The sequence below is a fragment of the Salmo salar genome, chromosome 20, assembly GCF_965601325.2.
Source record: "Salmo salar chromosome 20, fSalSal1, whole genome shotgun sequence".
In the NCBI taxonomy this organism is placed as follows: Eukaryota; Metazoa; Chordata; class Actinopteri; order Salmoniformes; family Salmonidae; genus Salmo; species Salmo salar.
The window spans coordinates 49,112,780-49,136,908 of NC_138310.1; the positions used below are offsets into that span (position 1 = coordinate 49,112,780).

Consider the following 24,129-nt stretch of genomic DNA (forward strand, 5'->3'; position numbering starts at 1 on the left):
TACTTGAGTCATTTGAGTCATTTTCTATTAAGGGATCTTTACTTTTACTCAAGTATGAAAATTGGGTACTTTTTCCACCACTACTTCCTCCTAAACCTTGGACACTAGTAAAATTAACAAAAGGAAGGAGCTACCGACAATCATCTATGGTTAAGTTGACCATAACAAATGATGCCGCCTTCAGCAGAATATGAAGCAGACTTTAAAAACTGAAATCAGCATTTACAGAGGCGACGTAATAGTACATATGTTAATACAAAACAATGAACACAGACCTTGAGGATAGGTAACGGTTGGCTAATGTAATAATCATAAAAGGTGAAAATATGTTAATTTATGCTATCTGTTCACAAGACATAGACGTATCATGATTCTTACATGTTTCCAGGAGAGTGCATCTTAAAAAGCATATCAAAAGATTGGGAAGGTTGACAATTAACTTGCATTAACCACTTATCACCACCAGAGGGTGATAGACACCAGATTCGATGTACCATGCGCTATCTACTGCTCTCCGCTAGAGGTCATCGTTAAGGATCACGAAACCACTATTGTCTCAACTCAACTGAGCTGCATGTGTGTGGTGGTGTCCATTTTTAGAAGAGAAACCAAGAGACATAGATCGAAAGAGAAATAGTGCCGATGTTGAATTACTAGAAAAAGGAAGTGGACAGGCGACAAAGCGAGAGAGACAGTAGCTAAAACCATCAAATTAAATGACATTTTATTTGTCACATGCTTTGTAAACATCCGGTGTAGGCTAACAGTAAAATGCTTACCTACGGGTTCTGGGAAGACAAAAAACAATAAGACAATACACTACACAGTGTAATAATGTGTTTGTGTTTGTGATTGACTCTACATACATTAATGAGAGAAAATTGATAGGGGTACTCACAGTGCTTGGAGAGGAAACATTCAATGTGCCAGTGGATGAGCTTCAGTTCATGTCAGGAGAGAGATGACAATGGTAGTGGAGTGGACATCACCTCTTAACCAGGAAACAAAATGGGACTTAGCTGTAAATACAAACAGCAGATACATTCCATTACAACTGCGCCATCGTAGGTTAGGACAACAAGTTTCTCCATGAAGTTAAACTCAGACATCTCAGAATTCACAAAGTCAAGCACAGACTGCGCATCTCGCCCACTTGACACAAGTAGCTCAAGAAACGTTCCTGAATAAAGCCCTGATCATCCACGTACCTGATGATAACTGACAACTGCAAGCAGACTGGTGGCGCCATAGATCCCTGAGTGGTGGGGCAATTTAAACCTCCTAGGGCCTGGAGTTTTTCCTCATCTGTTAACCTAACCAGGAAAACTCTGGACCCTACAAGGTATGACAGTGATTAATCAGTTGTAAAAAGGTTTTATATGGGCTATGATGGGACCAGTTTTTCCTAATCAGGTGAAATGTTGTTGTTTTTTAAACCCTGAAAGAAATTCCTGGCCCTGGAGTTGGGGGGGTGAAAACCCTGCCAAACTGCAGCAACCTTATACTTGTTCATATGAATTATATTTACACTAGATTAAGGGGGGATTTCCTCTACCCAGACACAGAGACAACAACTGATAGACAATGGAACTCACAGGGCAGAGCTTGTTTTATGCATGTTTGCATCATGCAGGCCTATGCAACTGTAGGCCTTCATCACTATTATGTTAATTCATTATTTCAAGTTAATCATTTTGGATTTTAAACGTAGTCAGCCCAAGTTTTAATATACACAAAATTTGACCACATTCACATATTCTCCTGAAACACAAATGGACTATAAATACACAACGTTACCAATTTGTTGCGTATAGGCTGTATGCAGCTGCTATTCCTAGTAGCCTTCAGTTGATCAGAATGAAAAATGGTCTCGTTTTCATCCCATACAGCAAGTCAGATTTCTAATGTTTAGGTGTGGCCTGGGCTGCTGCAACATTTATGTCATGAGTTTTTGCTTGTGTGTGTCCGGAGTGATGTGTTATCACGTTCACTAAATAAATTCAGAAGGAAAGTGGAAAGCCTACGTGAGCGCGCGAAGAAAATGCGCTCTGTCAACCTCTTTAATCTGACGTTTAATGGATGATGCGATGGAAGCAATCAAATCATTCTGAATTGATTTCGACATCCCATAAACCACAGTCGAAAGTTCCATATGTGCAGCAAGTAAAGCATCTTAACGTGCAATTACGTCTGCAAGCTCCTTGTAGTTGCCCTTGTAGGCAGAACTTTCCCTCTCGTCGTGTACTTTAATAGCCAACTCGTGTATGCCCATAAATGCACTAGTGGTGTCGATAAACTGCTTGACAACATACCTGTTTCTTCATACTTTCTCGTTGTGTTGCGCAGTTTGAATACGCAGCCCTTCGTCCATTACATGACCGATGCGGGTTTTTCCCAGAAGCTTGAATTTGATGATGGACATTTACAGTACCTTCGAAAAGTATTCAGACCCCTTGACTTTTTCAATATTTTGTTAGGTTACAGCCTTATTCTAAAATTGATTAAATAAATGAAATTCCTCAGCAATCTACACACAATAGCCCATAATGACAAAGCAAAACCAGGTTTGTTGAAATTTTGGCAAATTTATTAAAAATCAAAACAGAAATACCTTATTTAGTACAGTACCTACTCATTCCAGGGGTTTTCTTAATTTTTGTATATTTTTTACATTGGGGAATAATAGTGAATATATCAAAACTATAATATAACACATATGGAATCATGTAGTAACCAAACAAATCAAAATATATTTTATATGTGAGATTCTTCAAAGTAAACACCCTTTGCCTTGATGACTGCTTCACACACGCTTAGCATTTTCTCAACCAGCTTCACCTGGAATGCTTTTCCAACAGTCTTGAATGAGTTCCCACATATGCTGAGCACTTATTGGCTGCTTTTCCTTCACTCTGCACTCCAACTCATCCCAAACCATCTCAATTGGGTTGAGGTCGGCTGATTGTGGAGGCCAGGTCATCTGATGCAGCAATCCATCACTCTTCTTCTTGGTCAAATAGCCCTTACACAACCTGGAGGTGTGTTGGATAATTATCCTGTTGAAAAACAAATGATAGTCCCACTAAGCGCAAACCAGATGGGATGGCATATCGCTGCAGAATGCTGTGGTAGCCATGCTGCTTAAGTGTGCCTTGAATTCGAAATAAATCACTGATAGTGTCACCAGAAAAGCACCCCAACACCCTCACACCTCCTCCTCCATGCTTCATGGTGGGAACCACACTTGCAGAGATCCTTCGTTCACCTACTCTGTGTCTCACAAAGACACAGTGGCTGGAACCAAAAATTACAAATTTGGATTCAAATTTCCACCAGTCTAATGTCCATTGCTCTTGTTTCTTGGCCCAAGCAAGTCTCTTCTTCTTTTTGGAGAACCTAACAGAAGGACAACCATCTCTTCAGCACTCCACAAATCAGGCCTTTACGGTAGAGTGGCCAGACAGAAGCCACTCCTCAGTAAAAGGCACATGACAGCCCACTTGGAGTTTGCCAAAAGGTACCTAAAGACTCTCAGACCATGAGAAACAAGATTCTCTGTCTGATGACACCAAGATTGAACTCTTTGGCCTGAATGCCAAGGATCACGTCTGGAGGAAACCTTGCACCATCCCTACGCTGAAACATGGTGTTGGCAGAATCATGCTGTGGAGATGATCTTCAGCGGCAGGGACTGAGAGACTAGTCAGGATCGAGGCAAAGATGAACGGAGCAAAGTACAGAGAGATCCTTGATGAGAACCTGCTCCAGAGTGCTCAGGACCTCAGACTGGTTCGAAAGTTTACCTTCCAACAGGACAATGACCCTAAGCACAAAGCCAAGAGATCTCAGGAATGGCTTTGGGACAAGTCTCCGGATGTCCTTGACGTGCCCAGCCATATTCCAGACCTGAACCCAACTCTGGAGAGACCTGAAAAAAGTTGTTGCAACAACACTACCCATCCAACCTGACAGAGCTTGAGAGAATCTGCAGAGAAAAATGGGAGAAACTCCCCAAATACAGGTGTGCAAAGCTTGTAGCATCATACCCAAGAAGACCTGAGGCTTTAATTGCTTCCAAAGGTTCTTCAACAAAGTACTGAGTAAAGGGTCTGAATACTTATGTACATGTTATTTTTGTTTTTAATAAATTAGCTTTCATTTCTAAACCTGTTTTTGCTTTGTCATTATGGGTTATTGTGTGTAGATTGACGGGGGGGGGGGGGGGGGGGGGCGATTTAATCTATTTTAGAATAAGGCTGTAACCTAACAAAATGTGGAAAAAGTCAAGGGGTCTGAATACTTTCCGAATGCACATATGCTCCCTGCTTTTGTTATGCCTTTTAATTGAATGATCGATGTTCTTCAGGTCACTGTACCCACCTTTCACCCAAGACTCAGACTTTCCAAAAAGCAGGCAAGGCCAGCAATATAGGTGACTTGATGACAGGCTGGCTACCCTCAGCTATACTTTCGATACCAATTGGTGTTGAACGCTCTCACCTTTTCATCTTCATTAATGAAACTAATCTCAAGCAGAGGTCGACCTTCAGTTTTATTTTGCACCTTTACCGTTTACCCCAGAGAATGAAATGGGTTCTTCAACAAAAAGTCCACAACATTTTTGGTAACGTTTTGCCATTCTGGAATTCAGGCCGCGAAAACTGCACGCTCGCGCTGGTAGCTAGTTAGCTAGCTACTGAAGTTAGCAAGGCACATTGGCATAAATTGCACAGAACTGGACACCAAAATGAAGTTATAAAACCAAGAAAACTATTTATAATCTACCTCCTCCGTCTCCTGTAATGTGAAGAAACTCATTTGAATTTTATAATATACTAAAAATGCTCAACTATCACTTTTCACTCTCAATCTCTATCCAATAATGTCACCAATCTTCTCAACACACAGTCTATGTCTTGGGTGGCTGGAGTTTGATAATTTTTGGGGCCTTCCTCTTACACCGCCTGGTAAAGAGGTCCTGGATGGCAGGGAGCTCGGCCCCAATGATGTAGTGCACCGTACACACAACCAGTGGTTGAAAAAATACAACATTTTCATACTTAAGTAAAAGTAAAGATACCTTAAAAGAAAATTACTCAAGGTAAAGTGAATGTCACCCAGTAAAATACTACTTGAGTAAAAGTCTAAAAGTATTTGGTTGTAAATGTACTTAAGTATCAAAAGTAAAAGTATAAATAATTAAACATTTCTTATATTAAGCAAACCAGACAACAATATTTTCTCGTTTTTTAAAATGTATGGATAGCCAGGGGCACAGTTCAACACTCAGACATAATTTACAAACAAAGCATTTGTGTTTAGTGAGTCTGCCAGATCTGAGGCAGTAGGGATGACCAGGGATGTTCTCTTGACAAGCGCATGATAAGCATTCAAAATGTAACAAGTACTTTTGGGTGTCAGGGAAAATGTAAGGAGTAAAAAGTACATTATTTTCTTTAGGAATGTAATGGACTAAAAGTTGTCAAAAATATAAATAGTAAAGTACAGATACCCCAAAAAACGACTTAAGTATTACTTAAAAGTATTTTTAAGTACTTTACACCACTGCAGACTACCCTCTGTTGCACCTTGCAGTCAGATGTCGAGCAGTTGCCATACCAAGCACTGATGCAGCCAGTCAAGATGCTCTCAATGGTTCAGTTTTAGAACTTTGAGGATCTGAGGGCCCATGCCAAATGTTAGCAAGGATCCAGTTGCAGAGTGAAGTCTTCAGTTCCAGGGTCCTGAGGTTGGTGATGAGCTAGGAGGGGACTATGGTGTTGAATGCTGAGTTGTAGCAATGAACAGCCTTCTTACTTGGTTTTATTTTGTTCAGGTGGGAGAGAGCATTGTAGAGTGCAATAGAGATTGAATCATCTGTAGATCTGTTGTGGAGGTATGCATATCGGAGTGGGTCCAGGTAGGGCTGGGTGGGATACCATATTTTATGATATACCGGTATTGATGCAGGGAACAATTTGGGTTTTTACTTTACCTTCTATACCGGTATTTGAATGTTTGGTTTGTTAAATGTGATAAGCCATGTGTAATGTACATTTTTATAGTTTACATCGTTACGTGAGTCATCTCTCTCCACTCTTTCTCTCGGTGCCACGCCCCCTGTCACTCGAGGAGCGCATTTGATGTTCCTCAACCACGAGACACTTGCGTTCAGTCTGCATGGTCAATGCGGCACATGCAACAATGCTGTTTCCACTTTGCTTCTTAATATAAATCCTCTTGCGTTCTTTAATGACACTATTAGTTTGTGTTTCTTACATCAGCAAACAGCTAATTTGTCTTGTCTTAGCAAATTGCCCTAAATCTTGTGAGACGCTAATAGCTAGCTAATAAATGTACTGAGTAAGAGCAATCGTAGCAAGCTAATACAGAGCGATCATAACCAGTGATGGTGTAGACCTAAATCAGCATGTTGTATGTGCAACAGTATCTTCTAAATCAAAGAGGAATATGCAAAGCAAGAATATTTTAGCTACATTAAGTAGCTAAGAGAAAACCTTGCAATGTAGTCAACGCTTATAGGGTCCCCAAGGAAACACTTAACAACAATTTAGTTCCTACCCTGTAGTGATGAGTCGGAGCCGGCTCGCATATCAGAAGAGCCGAATCCATGTATATATATATATTTTTTTAAATAAGAAATTAATAATCAAAATATGTAAATGAATAGAATTAACTAATTAAAAAAATGAAAAAAATAAATAAAATAGTATAGGCCTAAAGGCTCAAGCCACACACATTCGTTCTGACTGTCTGCTCAGACTAACAGCCTCAACTGTTGTTCCTGTCAATCAGACACGCAGTGTCAACCAATGAACCAAAGATGCGTGAGGGAGGGCCGAGCCAACTCACTCAGTCACACACTTAGCAGCTGAAACAACAGCTGGAAAATGAGTGGGAAGCACAGTAACATTTGGATGAATTTGAATAATGTAGACAAAGCAGTGTAGAATTTGCCCCCCCAAAAATATCATATAAAGCCGGTTCTACGCACAACCTACAGGCACACGCGAACTGTGCACCCAACTGTGAAGCTAGCTGTAGCGGAGCTTCGAGAATCTAGCGAGCCTGCTCGTGATAGTGGTGGAGCCAGCACCTCCACACGTGGAGATGTATCCACTCAGTTAAGTGGGCCTACTCCGCAGCAACGCAGTCTTCTATGGCCCAGTTTATGCCAAAGTCTATGTCTGTAGCAAAACAAGGCCAAATTGATATTGCATTGGCTAAAATGATTGCCACCATTTCCAGCCATTTTCGATCGTGGAGGACAGAGGTTTTAAAAATTATTGCAATAGTCTAAATCCAATTGTCACAATTCCAAGCAGGAAAACCCTTTCAAAATCACTTATTCCACAACTGTACGAGAGCACACAGGCTTCAGTGCGGGAAAGAGTCCAAAAAGCTCCTGCAGTTTGCCTTGCCGCTGACTGCTGGACATCAAGGGTGACCAGTGTTGCCAACTAATTTTCAGGGTAAATTGCTAGAGGCAGGTTGATTTGTTGCTAAAAGTTGCTAAATGACGTTGTGATGTCACTGCGTGATAACGTATAACTGCGTCATTACGTACAATACACAATAACGTTACTCAAATTGACTGGCCATCTCGGCAAAAAATATGATTTGACATTTGTTCAGGTACAGACTCCCACTCTTTTTTGTACTTTTGGCAGTACAATTTTGATTGAGACATGTTGATTGATGTTGTAAGTTCTGTGCAAGATCAAACATTCGTGACCAACTATATTCATTGGGTTTGGCTTGTTGAACCCGTACTGCTGCTGCTGCAGTCAGCCAACAATGATTTGCAATTTGCTGAAATTGCTGCTGGCCTGCTGCTGCCTGTGCACGAGCTGAGCGCCTGCTGCCAACATCACTCACAATGCACTTTTGCAGCCAGGCACGTGTGTTGTGACTGAGTGTGTGACAGAGAAAATATTTTTTTGTGTCATTTAGAGGGAAAATGCGTGCATTTTAGTGTTTGAGTAACTTTGCAGTTGCTAAACGTTCCAAATACATTTTATAAGTACCTACATTTTGTTGCTAAGTGCTGATTGAAAAAAAAGTTGCTAAGTTGGCATCACTGAGGGTAACGACTTCTTACATGTCACTTCATTGAATATTTTTCGATATCTAGCTGTCTTCGGGACTGCTTCGAGTTCAGCAACAGACACACCTCAGAGAACTTGGCAGATGAACTGTTGAGTGGCCAGAGAATGGCAAGTAGATGGAAAAGTGGTCTGTTGTGTTAGTGACAATGCAGCTAACATAACGAAAGCCATGGACATTTTAAAATGGACCCATCATCCATGTCCTGCCCACATATTCAACCTGATTGTAAGAGATGCTCTGAAGGTGATGAAGCCCACTGTGGACAAAGTGAAAGCAGCTGTGGAATAAGTCTACATAACACCAGATGGGGATGCCTGAGCTGAGGCCTAAACAAGACTGCACTTCATGGTGGAATTCAACATCTCTACCCTGGCCATTGTCAATGCACCTGTTGATGCTCTGACCCAAGATGAATGGGAGGTGGTGGAGGAGGTGTGCAGAGTCCTGGAACCCTTTGAGCAGGTCACTGTGGAGATCAGTGGAGAGAGGTACAGTAAGCACTTATTACTACGTCATTATTTAATTCCGTATTATATATGTATATGAGCAGTAGCAGTAGCAGTATATGAACCTGAACTAATAAGTTACTGTTCTCTCTTTTCAGCTATGTGACAGCCTCAAAAATGATACTCTTGTGTAAGGGTCTGCAGTGAATCACAGCCAGCCGCCAGAGAGAAACCACAGGACATGTGACAGAGTTGATGGACACCCTATGTTCATCAATGGACAGAAAGTTCCACAGAATGGAATATAATCACGTGCTATCAGAAACCGCTGCACTTGACCCCAGGTTTAAGAAGTTAGCATTCAGTGATGCCAGAGCGATTGATGAGGCTCTTCAAAGAATAACTTCAGCAGCAGGGAGGGACAGCCCCAGCAGTCAGCTGGCTCAGGCACCAGGGCAACAGGAAGAAGAGGGATCAGATGGAGCAGAAGCACCAGCAGTAGTGCCACAAACGTCTGCTGTTTGGATGTTGTTTTACGAGAGAGCAACTGGGGATGCAGCACGAAGGAATCCCTCAGCAGATGCCATAATGGAGCTCCAATCCTATTTGGAGGAGCCCCTCGACCAAAGATCTGCAGATCCTCTGAGCTGGTGGAAGAACAAGGCCTCTGTCTATCCACGGCTTACTGAAGTCATGACAGGGAGACTCTGCATAGTGGCCACATCCGTTCCCTCTGAGAGGGTCTTTTCGAAAACGGGACAAATAATTACTGAGAGAAGAAACTGCATCAGCCCCTTGAAAGTGAGGCAGCTTGCATTTCTGAATGCAAATCTCTCATAAAAGCAAAATATGGTCAGCATTGCTGTGTGCTGGTGGTTATAACATGGCAATAAAGAAGAGAGAGAAAAGAGGGACCAGTTCAATGTTTTAAGTGGGATGCTGCAGTTTTGCACATTGTTATTTATTTTTCTTTGATATGGTGCAATATTCTATTATGCTGTTCAGATTGTATTCGTTTTGAATTGTTACATTTATATGCACTTTGTTTATATACATTAATAAAGATATGCTTTAAATACACATGTGTAATAGCATCCTTTGTTACATGTATTTCAATTTGTGGGATGCTGCAATTTTGCAAATTGTTATTTATTTTTGCTTTGATATGGTGCAATATTCTATTATGCTGTTCAGATTGTATTCGTTTTTTAAATGGTTAGATTTATATGCACTTTGTTTATATACGTTAAAAAGTTATACTTTAAATGTAAATGTTTAATAGCATTCTTTTTCATAACAAACCAATGCATTTTGAAATGCATTGTGGTTAAGGTAGAATATGATTTCATTTGATCATTTAATTAGAATTGTTTTAACACCAATCATAGTCAAACTCTCGCAAACTGTTTGACTTGAAAAAATACAAAACATATTTTTTTAAAGAGCCATTTGGGAGTCGAAAGAGCTGTCTCTTTTTGGTGAGCTGAGCCGAATGAGCCGGCTCACTGAAAAGAGCCGGAATGCCCATCATTACTACCCTGTCACAATAACTCCTTCCTGGCATTTTAATTCATTGTCATCTCAAACAACACTGTATTCAAAGTACCCACTATATTCTAACTATAAAATAAGAATCATCATTATTTTTCCACGATTCCGACAGTTTTGCTCAAATTCGCAAGTCAAATCGCAATTGCAACATTTGGTTAAAAATAAATCCTAGATTATTTGCCCATATCGTGAAGCCCTATGTGGCAGTGTGAAAATTCTCAATAGAGCAGTGGTGTAAAGTACTTAAGTAAAAATACTTTCAAGTACTACTTAAGTAATTTTTTTTGGTATCTGTACTTTGATATTTTTTATTTTTGACAACTTTTACTTCACTACATTCCTAAAGAAAATACTGTATTTTTACTCCATACATTTCCCCTTGACGTCTAAAAGTACTCGTTACATTTTGAATGCTTAGCAGGACAGGAAAATGGTCAAACTCACGCACTTGTCAAGAGATCATCCCTGGTCATCTACTGCCTCTGATCTGGAGGACTCACTAAACACAAATGCTTTGTTTGTAAATTATGTCTGAGTGTTGGAGTGTGCCCCTGGCTATCCGTAAATAAAAAAAACAAGAAAATGGTGCCATCTGGTTTGCTTAAAACCTCTTCACTATAGGGGGCAGTATTTTCACGGCCGGATGAAAAACGTACCCATATTAAACTGGTTACTAGTCTGGCCCAGAAACTAGAATATGCATAGTATTAGTAGATTTGGATAGACAACACTCTGAAGTTTCTAAAACTGTTTGAATGGTGTCTGTGAGTATAACAGAACTCATATGGCAGGCAAAAACCTGAGAAAAATCCAACCAGGAAGTGGGAGATCTGAGAATTGTAGTTCTTCTTTTGAATCCCTTTCCAAACTACAGTGTCTGTGGGGTCACGTTGCACTTCCTAAGGCTTCCATTGGCTGTCAAAAGCCTTCAGAAAGTGTTTTCATCATTCTCCTGTAACTGGGTAGAGAATAGGAGCTCAGTCAATGAGTGGACTGCCTATGGACAAAGGGTTTGGTTATGCACGATCCCGTGAGCACACCGTTCATTCTTTATCTACTGGAATGAATACACTATTGTCCGGTTGGAATATTATCGCAATTTTACGTTAAAAATACCCTAAAGATTGATTGCAAACAACGTTTGACATGCTTCTTCGAATGGTAATGGAACATTTTGACTTTTCGTCTCTGGTACTGCGCTCGCACGTTATGCCTTTGGATAGTGATCTGAACGCACGAACAAAACGGAGGTATTTGGACAAAAATATGGATTATTTCAAACAAAAACAACATTTCTTGTGGAAGTAGCAGTCCTGGGAGTGCATTCTGACGAAGATCAGCAAAGGTAAGAGAATATTTATAATACTAATTCTGAGTTTAGGTGACCCCAGAACTTGGCGGGTGTCTGTATAGCTTGCTGTGATGGCGAGCTATGTACTGTTAGGATTGAACTGGCTATTTGTTTGCATAACCTATATAATATAACAGAGAAGCTATTCTACAATATTAAGTATATAAACTATAGATAAGTCAACTGCTAAAGACAATAACTACACCCGGCAACAGGAAGTGCGTCACGAGGCTGGGACCAGCCTGCACGCCAACGATAGAATGAGTAAGTTTAAACCATACTCATCCTCCCTCTGACAGGCCAGCAGTAAGCGGAAACTATCTCTGTCAGAGTATTTAAGGAAGAACAAAGGATGTGTCGTTCTCTTCTCTGTCTGCCCTGCGTGGTTATACAGTGAGACCGTATATACGAGCATCATATTTACCATTCAAGTGTTTGCATTAATTAAAGTACAAAGGAATCAGAAGTTACTCTGTGCTAACTATTTTGCTCTGATACCAGATTTGAAATGACGCGACCCGACAGTACTCAGAATATTGAAAAATGTGCTTTCTCCGTAAAGCTATTTTAAAATCTGACACAGCGGTTGCATTAAGGAGTAGTATATCTATAATTCTTTAAATAATTGTTATATATTTTGTCAACGTTTATGATGAGTATTTTTGTAAATTGATGTGTACATTCACCAGAGTTTTGGTGGGAATACATTTTCTGAACATCACGCGCCAATGTAAAATGCTGTTTTTGGATATAAATATGAACTTTATCAAACAAGACATACATGTATTGTGTAACATGATGTCCTAGGAGTGTCATCTGATAAAGATCGTCAAAGGCTAGTGCTTCATTTAGCTGTGTTTTGGGTTTTTGTGACACATATACTTGCTTGGAAAATGGCTGTGTGGTTATTTTTGTCTATGTACTCTCCTAACATAATCTAATGTTTTGCTTTCGCTGTAAAGCCTTTTTGAAATCGGACAATGTGGTTACATTAACTTTTTATGGATAGGGGGCAGTATTTTCACGGCCGGATAAAAAACGTACCCGATTTAATCTGGTTATTACTCCTGCCCAGAAACTAGAATATGCATATAATTATTAGCTTTGGATAGAAAACACTCCAAAGTTTCTAAAACTGTTTGAATGGTGTCTGTGAGTATAACAGAACTCATTTGGCAGGCCAAAACCTGAGAAGATTCCAAACAGGAAGCGCTCTCTCTGACTATTTCTTGGCCTTCTTGATCATCTCTATCCAAAACAGGGGATCTGTGCTGTAACGTGACATTTTCTAACGCTTCCATAGGCTCTCAGAAGGTGCCAGAACGTTGAATGGTGACTTTGCAGGCCATGGCTGAAAAACAGTAGCGCATTTGGATAGTGGTCGATCTGAGAACAATGAGACTGGGGCGCATGCACGAGCCGACACCATGTTTTTATTTTTTCGTCTTTGAACGAAAACAGGGTTTCCCGGTCGAAATATTATCGCTTTTTTACGAGAAAAATCGCATAAAAATTGATTTTAAACAGCGTTTGACATGCTTCAAAGTACGGTAATGGAATATTTAGAATTTTTTTGTCACGAAACGTGCCGGGCGCGTCACCCTTCTTTACCCTTCGGATAGTGTCTTGAACGCACGAACAAAACACCGCTATTTGGATATAACTATGGATTATTTGGAACCAAACCAACATTTGTTATTGAAGTAGAAGTCCTGGGAGTGCATTCTGACGAAGAACAGCAAAGGTAATCCAATTTTTCTTATAGTAAATCTGAGTTTGGTGAGGGTCAAACTTGGTGGGTGTCAAAATAGCTAGCCTGTGATGGCGAGCTATCTACTCAGAATATTGCAAAATGTGCTTTCACCGAAAAGCTATTTTAAAATCGGACACCGCGATTGCATAAAGGAGTTCTGTATCTATAATTCTTAAAATAATTGTTATGTTTTTTGTGAACGTTTATCGTGAGTAATTTAGTAAATTCACCGGAAGTGTTCGGTGGGAATGCTAGTTCTGAACGTCACATGCTAATGTAAAAAGCTGGTTTTTGATATAAATATAAACTTGATTGAACAAAACATGCATGTATTGTATAACATAATGTCCTAGGAGTGTCATCTGATGAAGATCATCAAAGGTTAGTGCTGCATTTAGCTGTGGTTTAGTTTTTTGTGACATTATATGCTAGCTTGAAAAATGGGTGTCTGATTATTTCTGGCTGGGTACTCTGCTGACATAATCTAATGTTTTGCTTTCGCTGTAAAGCCTTTTTGAAATCGGACAGTGTGGTTAGATAAAGGAGAGTCTTGTCTTTAAAATGGTGTAAAATAGTCATATGTTTGAAAAATGGAAGTTTGGGGATTTTTGAGGAATTTGTAATTCGCGCCACGCCTATCATTGGATATTGGAGCAGGTGTTCCGCTAGCAGAACGTCTAGATGTAAGAGGTTAAGGAGAAGTGTATCTTTAAAATGGTGTACAATAGTTGTATGTTTGAGAAATTGACATTATTAGATTTTTGATGTTTTGTATTTCGCGCCCTGCTGTTCCATTGGATGTTGACTAGGCGTTCCGCTAGCGGAACGGCTATAGCCAACAGGTTAATATAAGGAATTTGAAATTATTATTACTTTTACTTTTGATACTGAAGTGCATTTTGTCAATTACATTTACTTTTGAGGGACTTTAACTTTTACTTGAGTCATTTTCTTTTAACGTATCTTTACTTTTACTCAAGTATGACAATTGGGTACTTTTTCCACCACTGCAATTGAGTGCAGGAAATGCAGAAATTGTGAAAGTGCTGAAATTGGTTTTCATTGAAGTCGAAATGAACAGTATAAAACAATCAGAATTGAGAAAGACTCATTGAAATCACTTAGAATATATGTGTTGAATATATGTGTTGCCACCCTAGGATCACTCACTACTCATAAAGCATATGTACAACTTTTATATTCTTAAAAAATATTGTGATATAATATTTTGGCCATATTGCCCAGCCCTAGGTCCAGGGTGTCTTGGATGATGGTGAGTCATGATGTGAGCCATGACCAGCCTTTTAAAGTATTTCATGGCTATAGATGTGAGTGCTACGGGGCGATAGTCATTGAGGCAGGCTACCTTGGTGTTCTTGGGCACGGGGACTATGGTGGTCTGCTTGAAACAAGTTTGCATTACAGACCCGGGTCAGGGATAGGTTGAAAATGTCAGTCAAGACACCCACCAGCTGGTCAGCGTATGCTCTGAGTATGTGTCTTGGTATTCCGTCTGGCCCTGCGGCCTTGCGAATGTTAACCTGTTTAAAGGCTTTACTCACATCGGCTATGGAGATCGAGATCACACAGGATATTGTCAGAGAGAATTTGCGGTCTGTGTTTTCTCATAATGTACAGAATAGAGAAACTGTTTTCTCAGAATCTAAAACATGACTAGAAAACAGAAGTGATAAAGGTTAGCATGTAGAAACTGAAATCCCCTGAAAGGAAGTAAAAGCACAATGGTGTGAAACTAACTCTTATAAGCATTTTGGTGTATGACTCTGCATGAAGCAGTGTTGTTGGGGTGCAGAGTGGATAGGTCTAGGGACAGTTTTGACCCCTTGAGGGGAGACAGCTCAAAGAGTGGTAGGTGGGTTAGATCAGACAGACAAATTGGCCAGAAAACCCAGCCTGATTTTTACTTGTTCAAATGCATCAGGTACAGTTTTAATGCATAAGGGCCCAACTATGTGGACTTACGGAGTACTGCACTCCCTGAGAGAGAGCGTCATCAACCCAAGTAGCAACTCTCAAATTGCCTTGAATGGAAATGCACAGAGCTGTGGTCATGTTCTTTGTCCTGAGATTAAGGGCCAGAGAGGGCATGACTACCCAAACGGTCTTGATGAGATCCATTTTATGCATAATGGACACACTGCTTCCCTAATACAGGAAACATATTATTTCATTTTTTCGACAACCTCGAATTGAAATGGTGTCCTGTGGAAATCTATGATGAGTGCCAGTTGATGTAGACTATCCATTTGAATAAAAGCTATCCTGCGTACTTCTGCAGTATTGAGATGGACATTCATGGAACAGACAGATATATTTCAGAGCTCCTTTCTAAATGAATTATTCCAGTGATTGAGAAAGAAACTGGGTGTGCGTTGTTCATGACTAACACTTGCTAAAACAATTTCACATATTTCACAGGAATTAAACATTGAGACATACTGCAAATATTTCTATTTCCATTTGAAACCCTATGTTATGTTACAGTGGTAAAGTAAGACAAGTGAAACACACGCACCTGATCAGATAAATCTGAGCAAATAAATATCTCTGCAATAAGTATCTACAGTTGAAGTCAGAAGTTTACATACTCCTTAGCCAAATACATTTAAACTCAGTTTTTCACAATTCCTGACATTTAATCCTAGTAAAAAGTCTCTGTTTTAGGTCAGTTAGGATCACCACTTTATTTTAAGAATGTGAAATGTCAGAATAATAGTAGAGAGATGTCACGTCCTGACCAGTAAAGGGGTCATTTGTAATTGTAGTATAGTCAGGGCGTGGCAGGGGGTGTTTGTTTTGTGTGTTTTGGGTTTTTCCGTTCTAGGGGATTTTGGTTCTAGTTTCTATTTCTATGTTTCTTTTTCTATGTGTGGCCAAGTATGGCTTCCAATCAGAGGCTCCGGGCTTTCGTTGTCTCTGATTGGAAGCCATACTTAGGCAGCCTGTTTTCCCTGTGTTTTTGTGGGTGGTTATTTTCTGTATAGCCCGTGTGCCTTATGGAACTGTTTCGGCGTCTGTTTATTTTGTTTTGAGTGTTCTTTCAAATAAAGAGGAAAGATGAGCACTATACCCGCTGCGTTTTGGTGACCGTTCATCGACGCTTGTGACAAGAAAATGATTTATTTCAGCTTTTATTTTTTTCATCACATTCCCAGTGGGTCATAAGTTTACATACACTCAATTAGTATTTGGTAGCATTGCCTTTAAATTGTTTAACTTGGGTCAAACGTTTCGGGTAGCCTTCCACAAGCTTCCCACAATAATTTTGGCCCATTTCTCCTGACAGAGCTGGTGTAACTGAATCAGGTTTGTAGGCCTTCTTGCTCGCACACGCTTTTTCAGTTCTCCCCACACATTTTCTATAGGATTGAGGTCAGGGTGATGGCCACTCCAATACCTTGACTTTGTTGTCCTTAAGCCATTTTGCCACAACTTTGGGAGTACACTTGGGGTCATTGTCCATTTAGAAGACCCATTTGCGACCAAGCTTAACATCCTGACTGATGTCTTGAGATGTTGCTTCAATATATCCACATAATCTCCCTTCATGATGCCATCTATTTTGTGAAGTGCACCAGTCCCTCCTGCAGCAAAGCACCCCCACAACATGATGCCTCCACCCCCGTGCTTCACGGTTGGTGTTCTTCTGCTTGCAAGCCTCCCCCTTTTTCCTTCAAATATAACGATGGTCATTATGGCCAAGCAGTTCTATTTTTGTTTCATCAGACCAGAGGACATTTCTCCAAAAAGTACGATCTTTGTCCCCATGTGCATTTGCATACCGTAGTCTGGCTTTTTTATGGCGGTTTTGGTGGTTTTTTTTGAGCGGCCTTTCAGGTTATGTCGATATAGGACTTGTTTTACTGTGGATATAGATACTTTTGTACTTGTTTCCTCCAGCATCTTCACAAGGTCCTTTGCTCTTGTTCTGAGATTGATTTGCACTTTTTGCACCAAAGTACGTTCATCTCTAGGAGACAGAACACGTCTCCTTCCTGAGCGGAATGACAGCTGCGTGGTCCCATGGTGTTTATACTTGTGTACTATTGTTTGTACAGATGAACGTGGTACCTTCAGGCATTTGGAAATTGCTTCCAAGGATGAACTAGACTTGTGGAGGTCTACAATTTTTTTTATGAGGTCTTGGCTTATTTCTTTTGACTTTCCCATGATGTCAAGCAAAGAGGCACTGAGTTTGAAGGTAGGCCTTGAAGTACATCCACAGGGATACCTCAAATTGAGTGAAATGATGTCAATTAGCCTATCAGAAGCTTCTAAAGCCATGACATAATTTTCTGGAATTTGCCAAGCTGTTTAAAGGCACAGTCAACTTAGTGTATGTAAACTTCTAACCCACTGGAATTGTAATACAGTGAATTAAAAGTGAAATAATCTGTCTGTAAACAATTGTTGGAAAAATTACTTGTGTCATGCACAAAGTAAATGTCCTAAATGACTTGCCAAAACTATAGTTGTTAACAAGAAATGTGTGGAGTGGTTGAGAAATGAGTTTTAATGGCTCCAACCTAAGTGTATGTAAACTTCCGACTTCAACTGTATATACAAATGGATGACACCTCCCAAGCAATGCGTAAAACCCCCTTGGTCTACCAGGAAAGATGGAAAGAGAGATGTGCAGTCAGAAAGGAGGAAGGGAGAGACAAATGTGGGTGAAGTAGGGGGTGAAGAGCGAGAAGAGGGAAGCGCTATGCTATAGAACAGGAAGCCCGTTGTCAGCAGAGCGAGAGAGAGAGAGAGAGAGAGAGAGAGAGAGGTGTGAGATCATGTGGGCAAATGAGCACAGCCTCCTCACACAGTCACATGGATCAAATGAAACTGTGAGCGTCATGTCAACTATTAACTGTAAGTAAAGTCTCTTATATCACAACATAGGAGTCTTACTGAGCTATCCTGGACGCCAGAGGTGTGTGGACAATATCTACAGTATGATGCTGATTATCTGAGGATCAGAGTATATATTGGACATGGATTGGACCTTCTGGATTTCCATTCTTACCCTCCTGATCACCTCAGACTATGTGTCAGGTAATGAAAACGTTAATAATTTATTCAAAATGGCTGGTTATTGCTGTTTAGTTCTCACAATAGACTCTCTAAATGTAAGAACATATTTACAGCGTATATATAAATAATGTGTCTACTTTATTTCTTATTGTCATTGACTGTTTTTTAATTGTTACTTAGTACAAAGTGCACTTAGAAATGTTCATAGTGACCTAGCATTCAAAAGTGTTTGAGGTAGCATACTGTACATTTCTCAGTGAGTGTGTGCGCCCTTCCTATCAAAATGGAACATGTTTCAAGACACACAACGATCTAAAAATGTAATGCCCGTATACATAAAAAAGAAACTAAGTGCTGATTGTTATTGATATTTAAATTATTAGTCTATGTTAAACATTTCATCTAGTTAACTTGAGTCAACAGAGAAAATATGTTGTTCAATTTACATCCTATGATATAGTTATAATTTGAGGATGTATCAATGATAACCACAGACAATTCACAGTGAATAATTGGAATTTGAGCAAATATTGTCATGAGTCAACTGTAAACATTGCGACATTTCATAGTGAAACTAGATATTTCATAGAAACCCCCTGATGAAACGGAGTCCCCTTTAGGAAATCCATCAACTACATCAATCAATCAAATGTATTTATAAAGCTCTTTTTACATCAGCCAATGTCACAAAGTGCTATACAGAAACCCAGTCTAAAACCCCAAACAGCAAGCAATGCAGATGTAGAAGAACGGTGGCTAGGGAAAACTCCTTACTTATTGCTCTTCTGGACTCCCAGGCTTCCTATAAATTATTTGTACTTTGAAAATAAAAATGCAGAGAAATTCTTTAACATTGGAATGTTATAATTGTGACAGGTGAAGACCTACTGACGCCAGTCAATCTGACGGTGGACATATGGGACGGGGAGGTGACGTTGCTCTGGGACTCCCCTGAAGGGGCCCCGCCACTGGCTCAGTACCAGGTGCAGATGGCCAGGTATACCCCACACTCTTTACTTCCGCCTAATTCACTGATCCCAACATTCTCCGACCTGTCACTTAGCTACCGCACTTAGCTACCGCATCCATTTCAGAGTCCTCCCTGTCCACTCTATCCCCTTTACCCTCTTCAATCATTCTTCCATATCACCCTCTCCTCATCTTTGAAGAAAGTATTATAATTCATCTAGCTACATTCATGTGTATTTCCTCAGGTATGTCAATAGTAATTGGACCAATGTGACCAGCTGTGACAGGACCCAGCTGACATATTGTGACCTGTCCTACCTTATCGGTGACTTCTTCATGGTCTACAAGGTCCGGGTTCGACTGGTCACTGAGAACAGCATCTCTGCATGGTCACGGTGGAAGAGGTTCAACCCCAGAGAAAGTAAGTCAAGTACAGCTAAGTTTTAGTGGCCGAGTTGAATAGGTTTTGCTAATTTCTTTCTAGTTCATAGTGACACAATGCCAAACGCTTGTCCATTGCTTACCTTTCTCCTCTACCCCTGTTCTCCCAGGTAAACTGCTGCATCCCTCCAGTACGCTGTTGGCCACCTCCAGTTCAGTAACAGTCAGTGTTCACAGGAAGCCATTACTAAAAAAGATCTTCCCATTTGGCCTGACTTATACTATCTACCTACAGGGAAGAGGGCAGGACAACAAGGTACAGATCAGACTTGGTTTAAAAGCAGTACTACTAATGTAATAAAATAAATAATGAAGTGGGGTTCATCCAAGTTCATATTCAGGTTACTGTATTGACTGACATTTTCATTTATTGGCTTGCAGAACGTTGTCATTCAATTGAAGGATGAAAACAATGAGGATAAGGCAGAAGTTCGGTTTACGTCTCTTCATTGGGGACAGGAGTACTGTGTCAGCCTCAAAGTTGCAGGCAACGGAGGAGAATTCACCAGTGAGGTCTCCCCTGAACAGTGCCTCCTGCTGCCAGAGCAAGGTAATACAACTCAGACTACACATATGGCCATATTCTGATATGTCATATACCAGCCTAATGTCTAGAGTCTTATTAACAAAACTCATTCGGCTAAACACAAGTTCTGTTCTCACCAGAGTGGTATATCCTTGCTGTGGTGTCCTTCTCCATCCTAAGCGTGATGGGTGTCCTGGTCATGCTGGCCCTTTGCTGCTTCCTGAGGCGTCCTGAGAAAATGCCTGTTGCACTGGTATGTCTCTTTGAACAGTTTCACTAACGCAGAACTGACTATGTCAATCACACTTCAGGGAAAGGACACTTCAGAGAAAGGACACTTCTGAGAAAGGACAAAAATGCTTTATTCTAAAATTGCAAAAAAAGAAGCACCACAATAGAAGTTTCAAGTTTTATTAGTCCATATTTATGGGATACGCATGGTATACATCGTCCAATGAAATTCTTACTTGCTGGTTCCTTCTCGACAATCCAACAACAGTAAGAAATAATACAATATAAGGAGTACGAAAATAAAGTAAATGGCTCAGTAGAGGAATTCAGCGGTGCTCTGTTCTACAACATACATATATATTCATTTCCTGCAACTTCACAGATAGGGAAACACCAGGCTTTTAAGAAGTCTTTATATAAACTCTCTGTTTAACTCTGATTATCTTAATCAAAACTAAAGGCCTATTTCCTGTTATTGATCACTTTCTCATTCTAGGAGTTGTTTGTTTATGGATTAATGTTTCGTTTTTTTTGTCCTCTTCTACCTCAGAAATCCACAGGCAGTGGCTGGCAGCCTCTCTGTGTGGGAGATATCCCGGTGGAGATCGTCACAGACAAAGGCTGGTTCATGAGCACCGCCAGAACTGATGTCATGGTCTGGTTGGCCGACGAAAGGACTACTCTAGCAGGCAAGGGAGAGCAGGAAGAAGGAGAGGACAGAAGGACGAGTCTGGACAGTGGGGCTTGCACTAAATCACACATTTCTGGGAATGGAAACGGAAGAAGTCCGGAAAAGCAAGAAGACAGTGGCTGTGGAAGCCTGGGAGCACCAGAGAGTACCATCAGCAGCAGGAGTGGAACTGGAGAGCCCCCCCTGCTGGATAGGAGGATTAACATAGACATCAGCCTGAAAGAGGACAGTGGGGTGGGGCTGGGCTGCCAGTTAGGGTGTGCTGGGAGTCTACAGGGGGACGACTGTGGAATCTTGCCTGAGATGGTAATGGTCACAGGGGATGGCTACCGGAGCCAGAGTCCCTTTTCAGTGGACGCCCATTTTACTGAGACAGAGCAGAGTTTTCAACAAATCTCATGCGAAATAGTTATGGCTGATCCTGTTGTGGGATACAGGTCAGGTCACATGGCATGTGTTTGTTTAGGGGCAAGCCAATGTGTTTGGTGCCAGACAAGAAGACACTATGAGGGGAGTGTCGATGGACAGTCTGTAGCCCTGTTTAGTTTTACAGAGGAGCAGCTAAACTGCAGCAGTCTCACTGTTGACATATGTGAGATTAAATCTACATGCTCCAGCTATAAAAATAACAATCTCCACATAGAAACGGTGGTAAACTTGGAGGACTCAGTAACCTTTTCCCACCTGCCGACATGCATCGGTGAATCCTTTCCACTCCTGACGGCTTTATCAGAGTTGCCCCTAGCGGAGGGAGGACTGAACTGCAGCGTGAACACTACGCTTCCTTCTCTGGGTGATTTGGAAGTGACATTTGATTGACATGGTCCACAAACTGAGGACACTGTGTGACACACAGAAGGGTTTGTTTAGCAACGCAGATTGTGGGGAGTTATGCAATATGTCTACAAAGCCTTTATATGCCATTTCAGGTAAACAGTCCTTTTCTTAACTGAAAAAAATCAGCAACCATAATTCTAATTGTAGCTATTTAAGTAATTGTTGGAGCCTTTTTTGGAACCTTTTGTGAATAAATGACCATGTTTCTTCACTTTAGTTAACTCTGAGGAGTCACTTAAAGCAGTCACTGACATTGTCAAGTGTTATTGACAAAGTTCTGTGCGGCAGAAAGAAAACTTTGCTTGAGCTTATTTTCAAAACAGCACACAGCTGCTGGCTGTTGCTATTTGGTGGGTCTTTAGAGATTTGAGCAGGAGATGGGAAACCCCCTCTCTGACAACCCTTCACCCATTTCAACTGACAATAAGCATTTCACCAGAAGTGAAACAAGTGTGGGAGGAAAAAGGAGGGAAACGGTTTTGACTTGGTAGATGGGGCGACAGGGTGGATTATAACAGCATTGCAAAGTTCATCATTATAAAGGACTCTACAAGCACCGTGTGAAAACAAGTTTTACAAGTTATAATGTTGAGATATTTATCAATGTTGGTCAGACTCATCTGATGAGTTTCCCACAGAAAATGCTAACATTTGACCACATAACCCCCACTATAGGTCGCTACAGCATAGAAAAGTGAGCCAACACTGCGTGCACCACAAGCAAGAGATAATTTTATCAATTTACAAACAAACAACCATATCTCTTTCTATCGTGTGGTTTAGAGGTCAATTATTACTAATAACTGCAGCTACTGAAAGTAAAACAGAATGTAGTTTGGATGTAGTGAAAATGTTTTAACTGACTACCCCATATGTGACTGGGTTTTCCTATATTTACTGGCCTTTGGACTTCCCAACCGTGTATTCATTACACTTTCTACATGTGCACTTACACAAATATGTATTTATGTACTGTGTTAATCTGAAGTCATGTTGTATTTTGTCTTGTGTTCTTTTTCTGAGGGTTAAACAGACTGTATGTGAATGGGGTTAAACAGACTTACAGTATGTGAATGGGGTTAAACAGACTTACAGTATTAAATGGGGTTAAACAGACTTACAGTATGTGAATGGGGTTAAACAGACTTACAGTATGTGAATGGGGTTAAACAGACTTACAGTATGTGATTGGGGTTAAACAGACATACAGTATGTGAATGGGGTTAAACAGACATACAGTATGTGAATGGGGTTAAACAGACATAGAGTATGTACGCTATGTGAAGTAGCACTCAATATCTGTATAATATACAGCGGAGTGAAAGTGTGAGTCAGTCAAAATGATGAAAAAGGACAGAGTGGGACAGAAGATGAAACATCCTCCAGCATGACATGGCACATCACAGAGATACAGGAGGAATTCCACACATGCAAAAATAATGATACTGGGGAAATTCTGAATTAGATTCTCAACTAGATCAGCGGTTGCACAGAATAGATAGACACTTCCTCTTTCGGTCTCCCCCTAAGTCTCTAACACTACTCATAATGTTTTTAATCAGGGGAACACCTTATCAAATAACAAGCAGACAACTCCAACTATATTAATTAACCAACATACAGTTTCATGCAATACCATTTACACATTATATCCTAGTTTTACTGAAATAGAAGAGATCAGAATAGAGTACAGGTATTTACATTTCAGTTGAAGGCTTTCAGTTGTACAACTGACTAGGTATCCCCCTTTCCCTTTCCTTTCCTATTTGCACTTTCTCACTAAAATCAAGAGTATCACCCCCCAAAAAGACACTTGACATTACCAGAATTAATGTAGTCCTCACATGGTGAATTTTAACTGTCATTTCACATGTATCAAACACATGGAATATAATTTCTACATACTGTGAACCGTCGCCCTGGTGGTAGGCCCTATCTGTGACCTGTAGAGCAGCCATGAGAGTGAGGAGCTATTGTCTGCTCTAAAAGGGAGCAGAGATAAAAAAAATCTCCTCCTTAGATTACCTGGTATATCACCTGTGGCAGCATGCCCTGCTCTCAACCCACAGGGCAGTATCACCTGTTATGGCAAACTCCCACAACACCTCCGTCAGGTTTCCCAATTGCCATGGGTTTCACAGAAAACAGCAGGGCGAA

The 24,129-nt window shown here is 40.5% G+C and overlaps 1 protein-coding gene across 1 annotated transcript; it reads left to right on the forward strand.

Annotated features, from left to right (window-relative positions):
• Positions 1-17,582: 17,582 nt before the first annotated feature.
• Positions 17,583-23,088, forward strand: LOC123729264 (uncharacterized). Its single transcript, XM_045703564.2, has 7 exons — positions 17,583-18,298; positions 19,154-19,274; positions 19,492-19,667; positions 19,798-19,943; positions 20,069-20,237; positions 20,354-20,466; positions 20,995-23,088. The coding sequence occupies exons 1-7, from the start codon at positions 18,238-18,240 to the stop codon at positions 21,952-21,954; spliced, it is 1,746 nt and encodes a 581-aa protein (XP_045559520.2). The 5' UTR covers positions 17,583-18,237; the 3' UTR covers positions 21,955-23,088.
• Positions 23,089-24,129: the final 1,041 nt, after the last annotated feature.

Coding starts and splice junctions, on each gene's coding strand:
- LOC123729264 (XM_045703564.2), top strand. CDS start 18,238: ATGGATTGGACCTTCTGGATTTCCATTCTTACCCTCCTGATCACCTCA. Junction 18,299..19,153: donor CACCTCAGACTATGTGTCAG/GTAATGAAAACG, acceptor TAATTGTGACAG/GTGAAGACCTACTGACGCCA. Junction 20,467..20,994: donor AGAAAATGCCTGTTGCACTG/GTATGTCTCTTT, acceptor CTTCTACCTCAG/AAATCCACAGGCAGTGGCTG.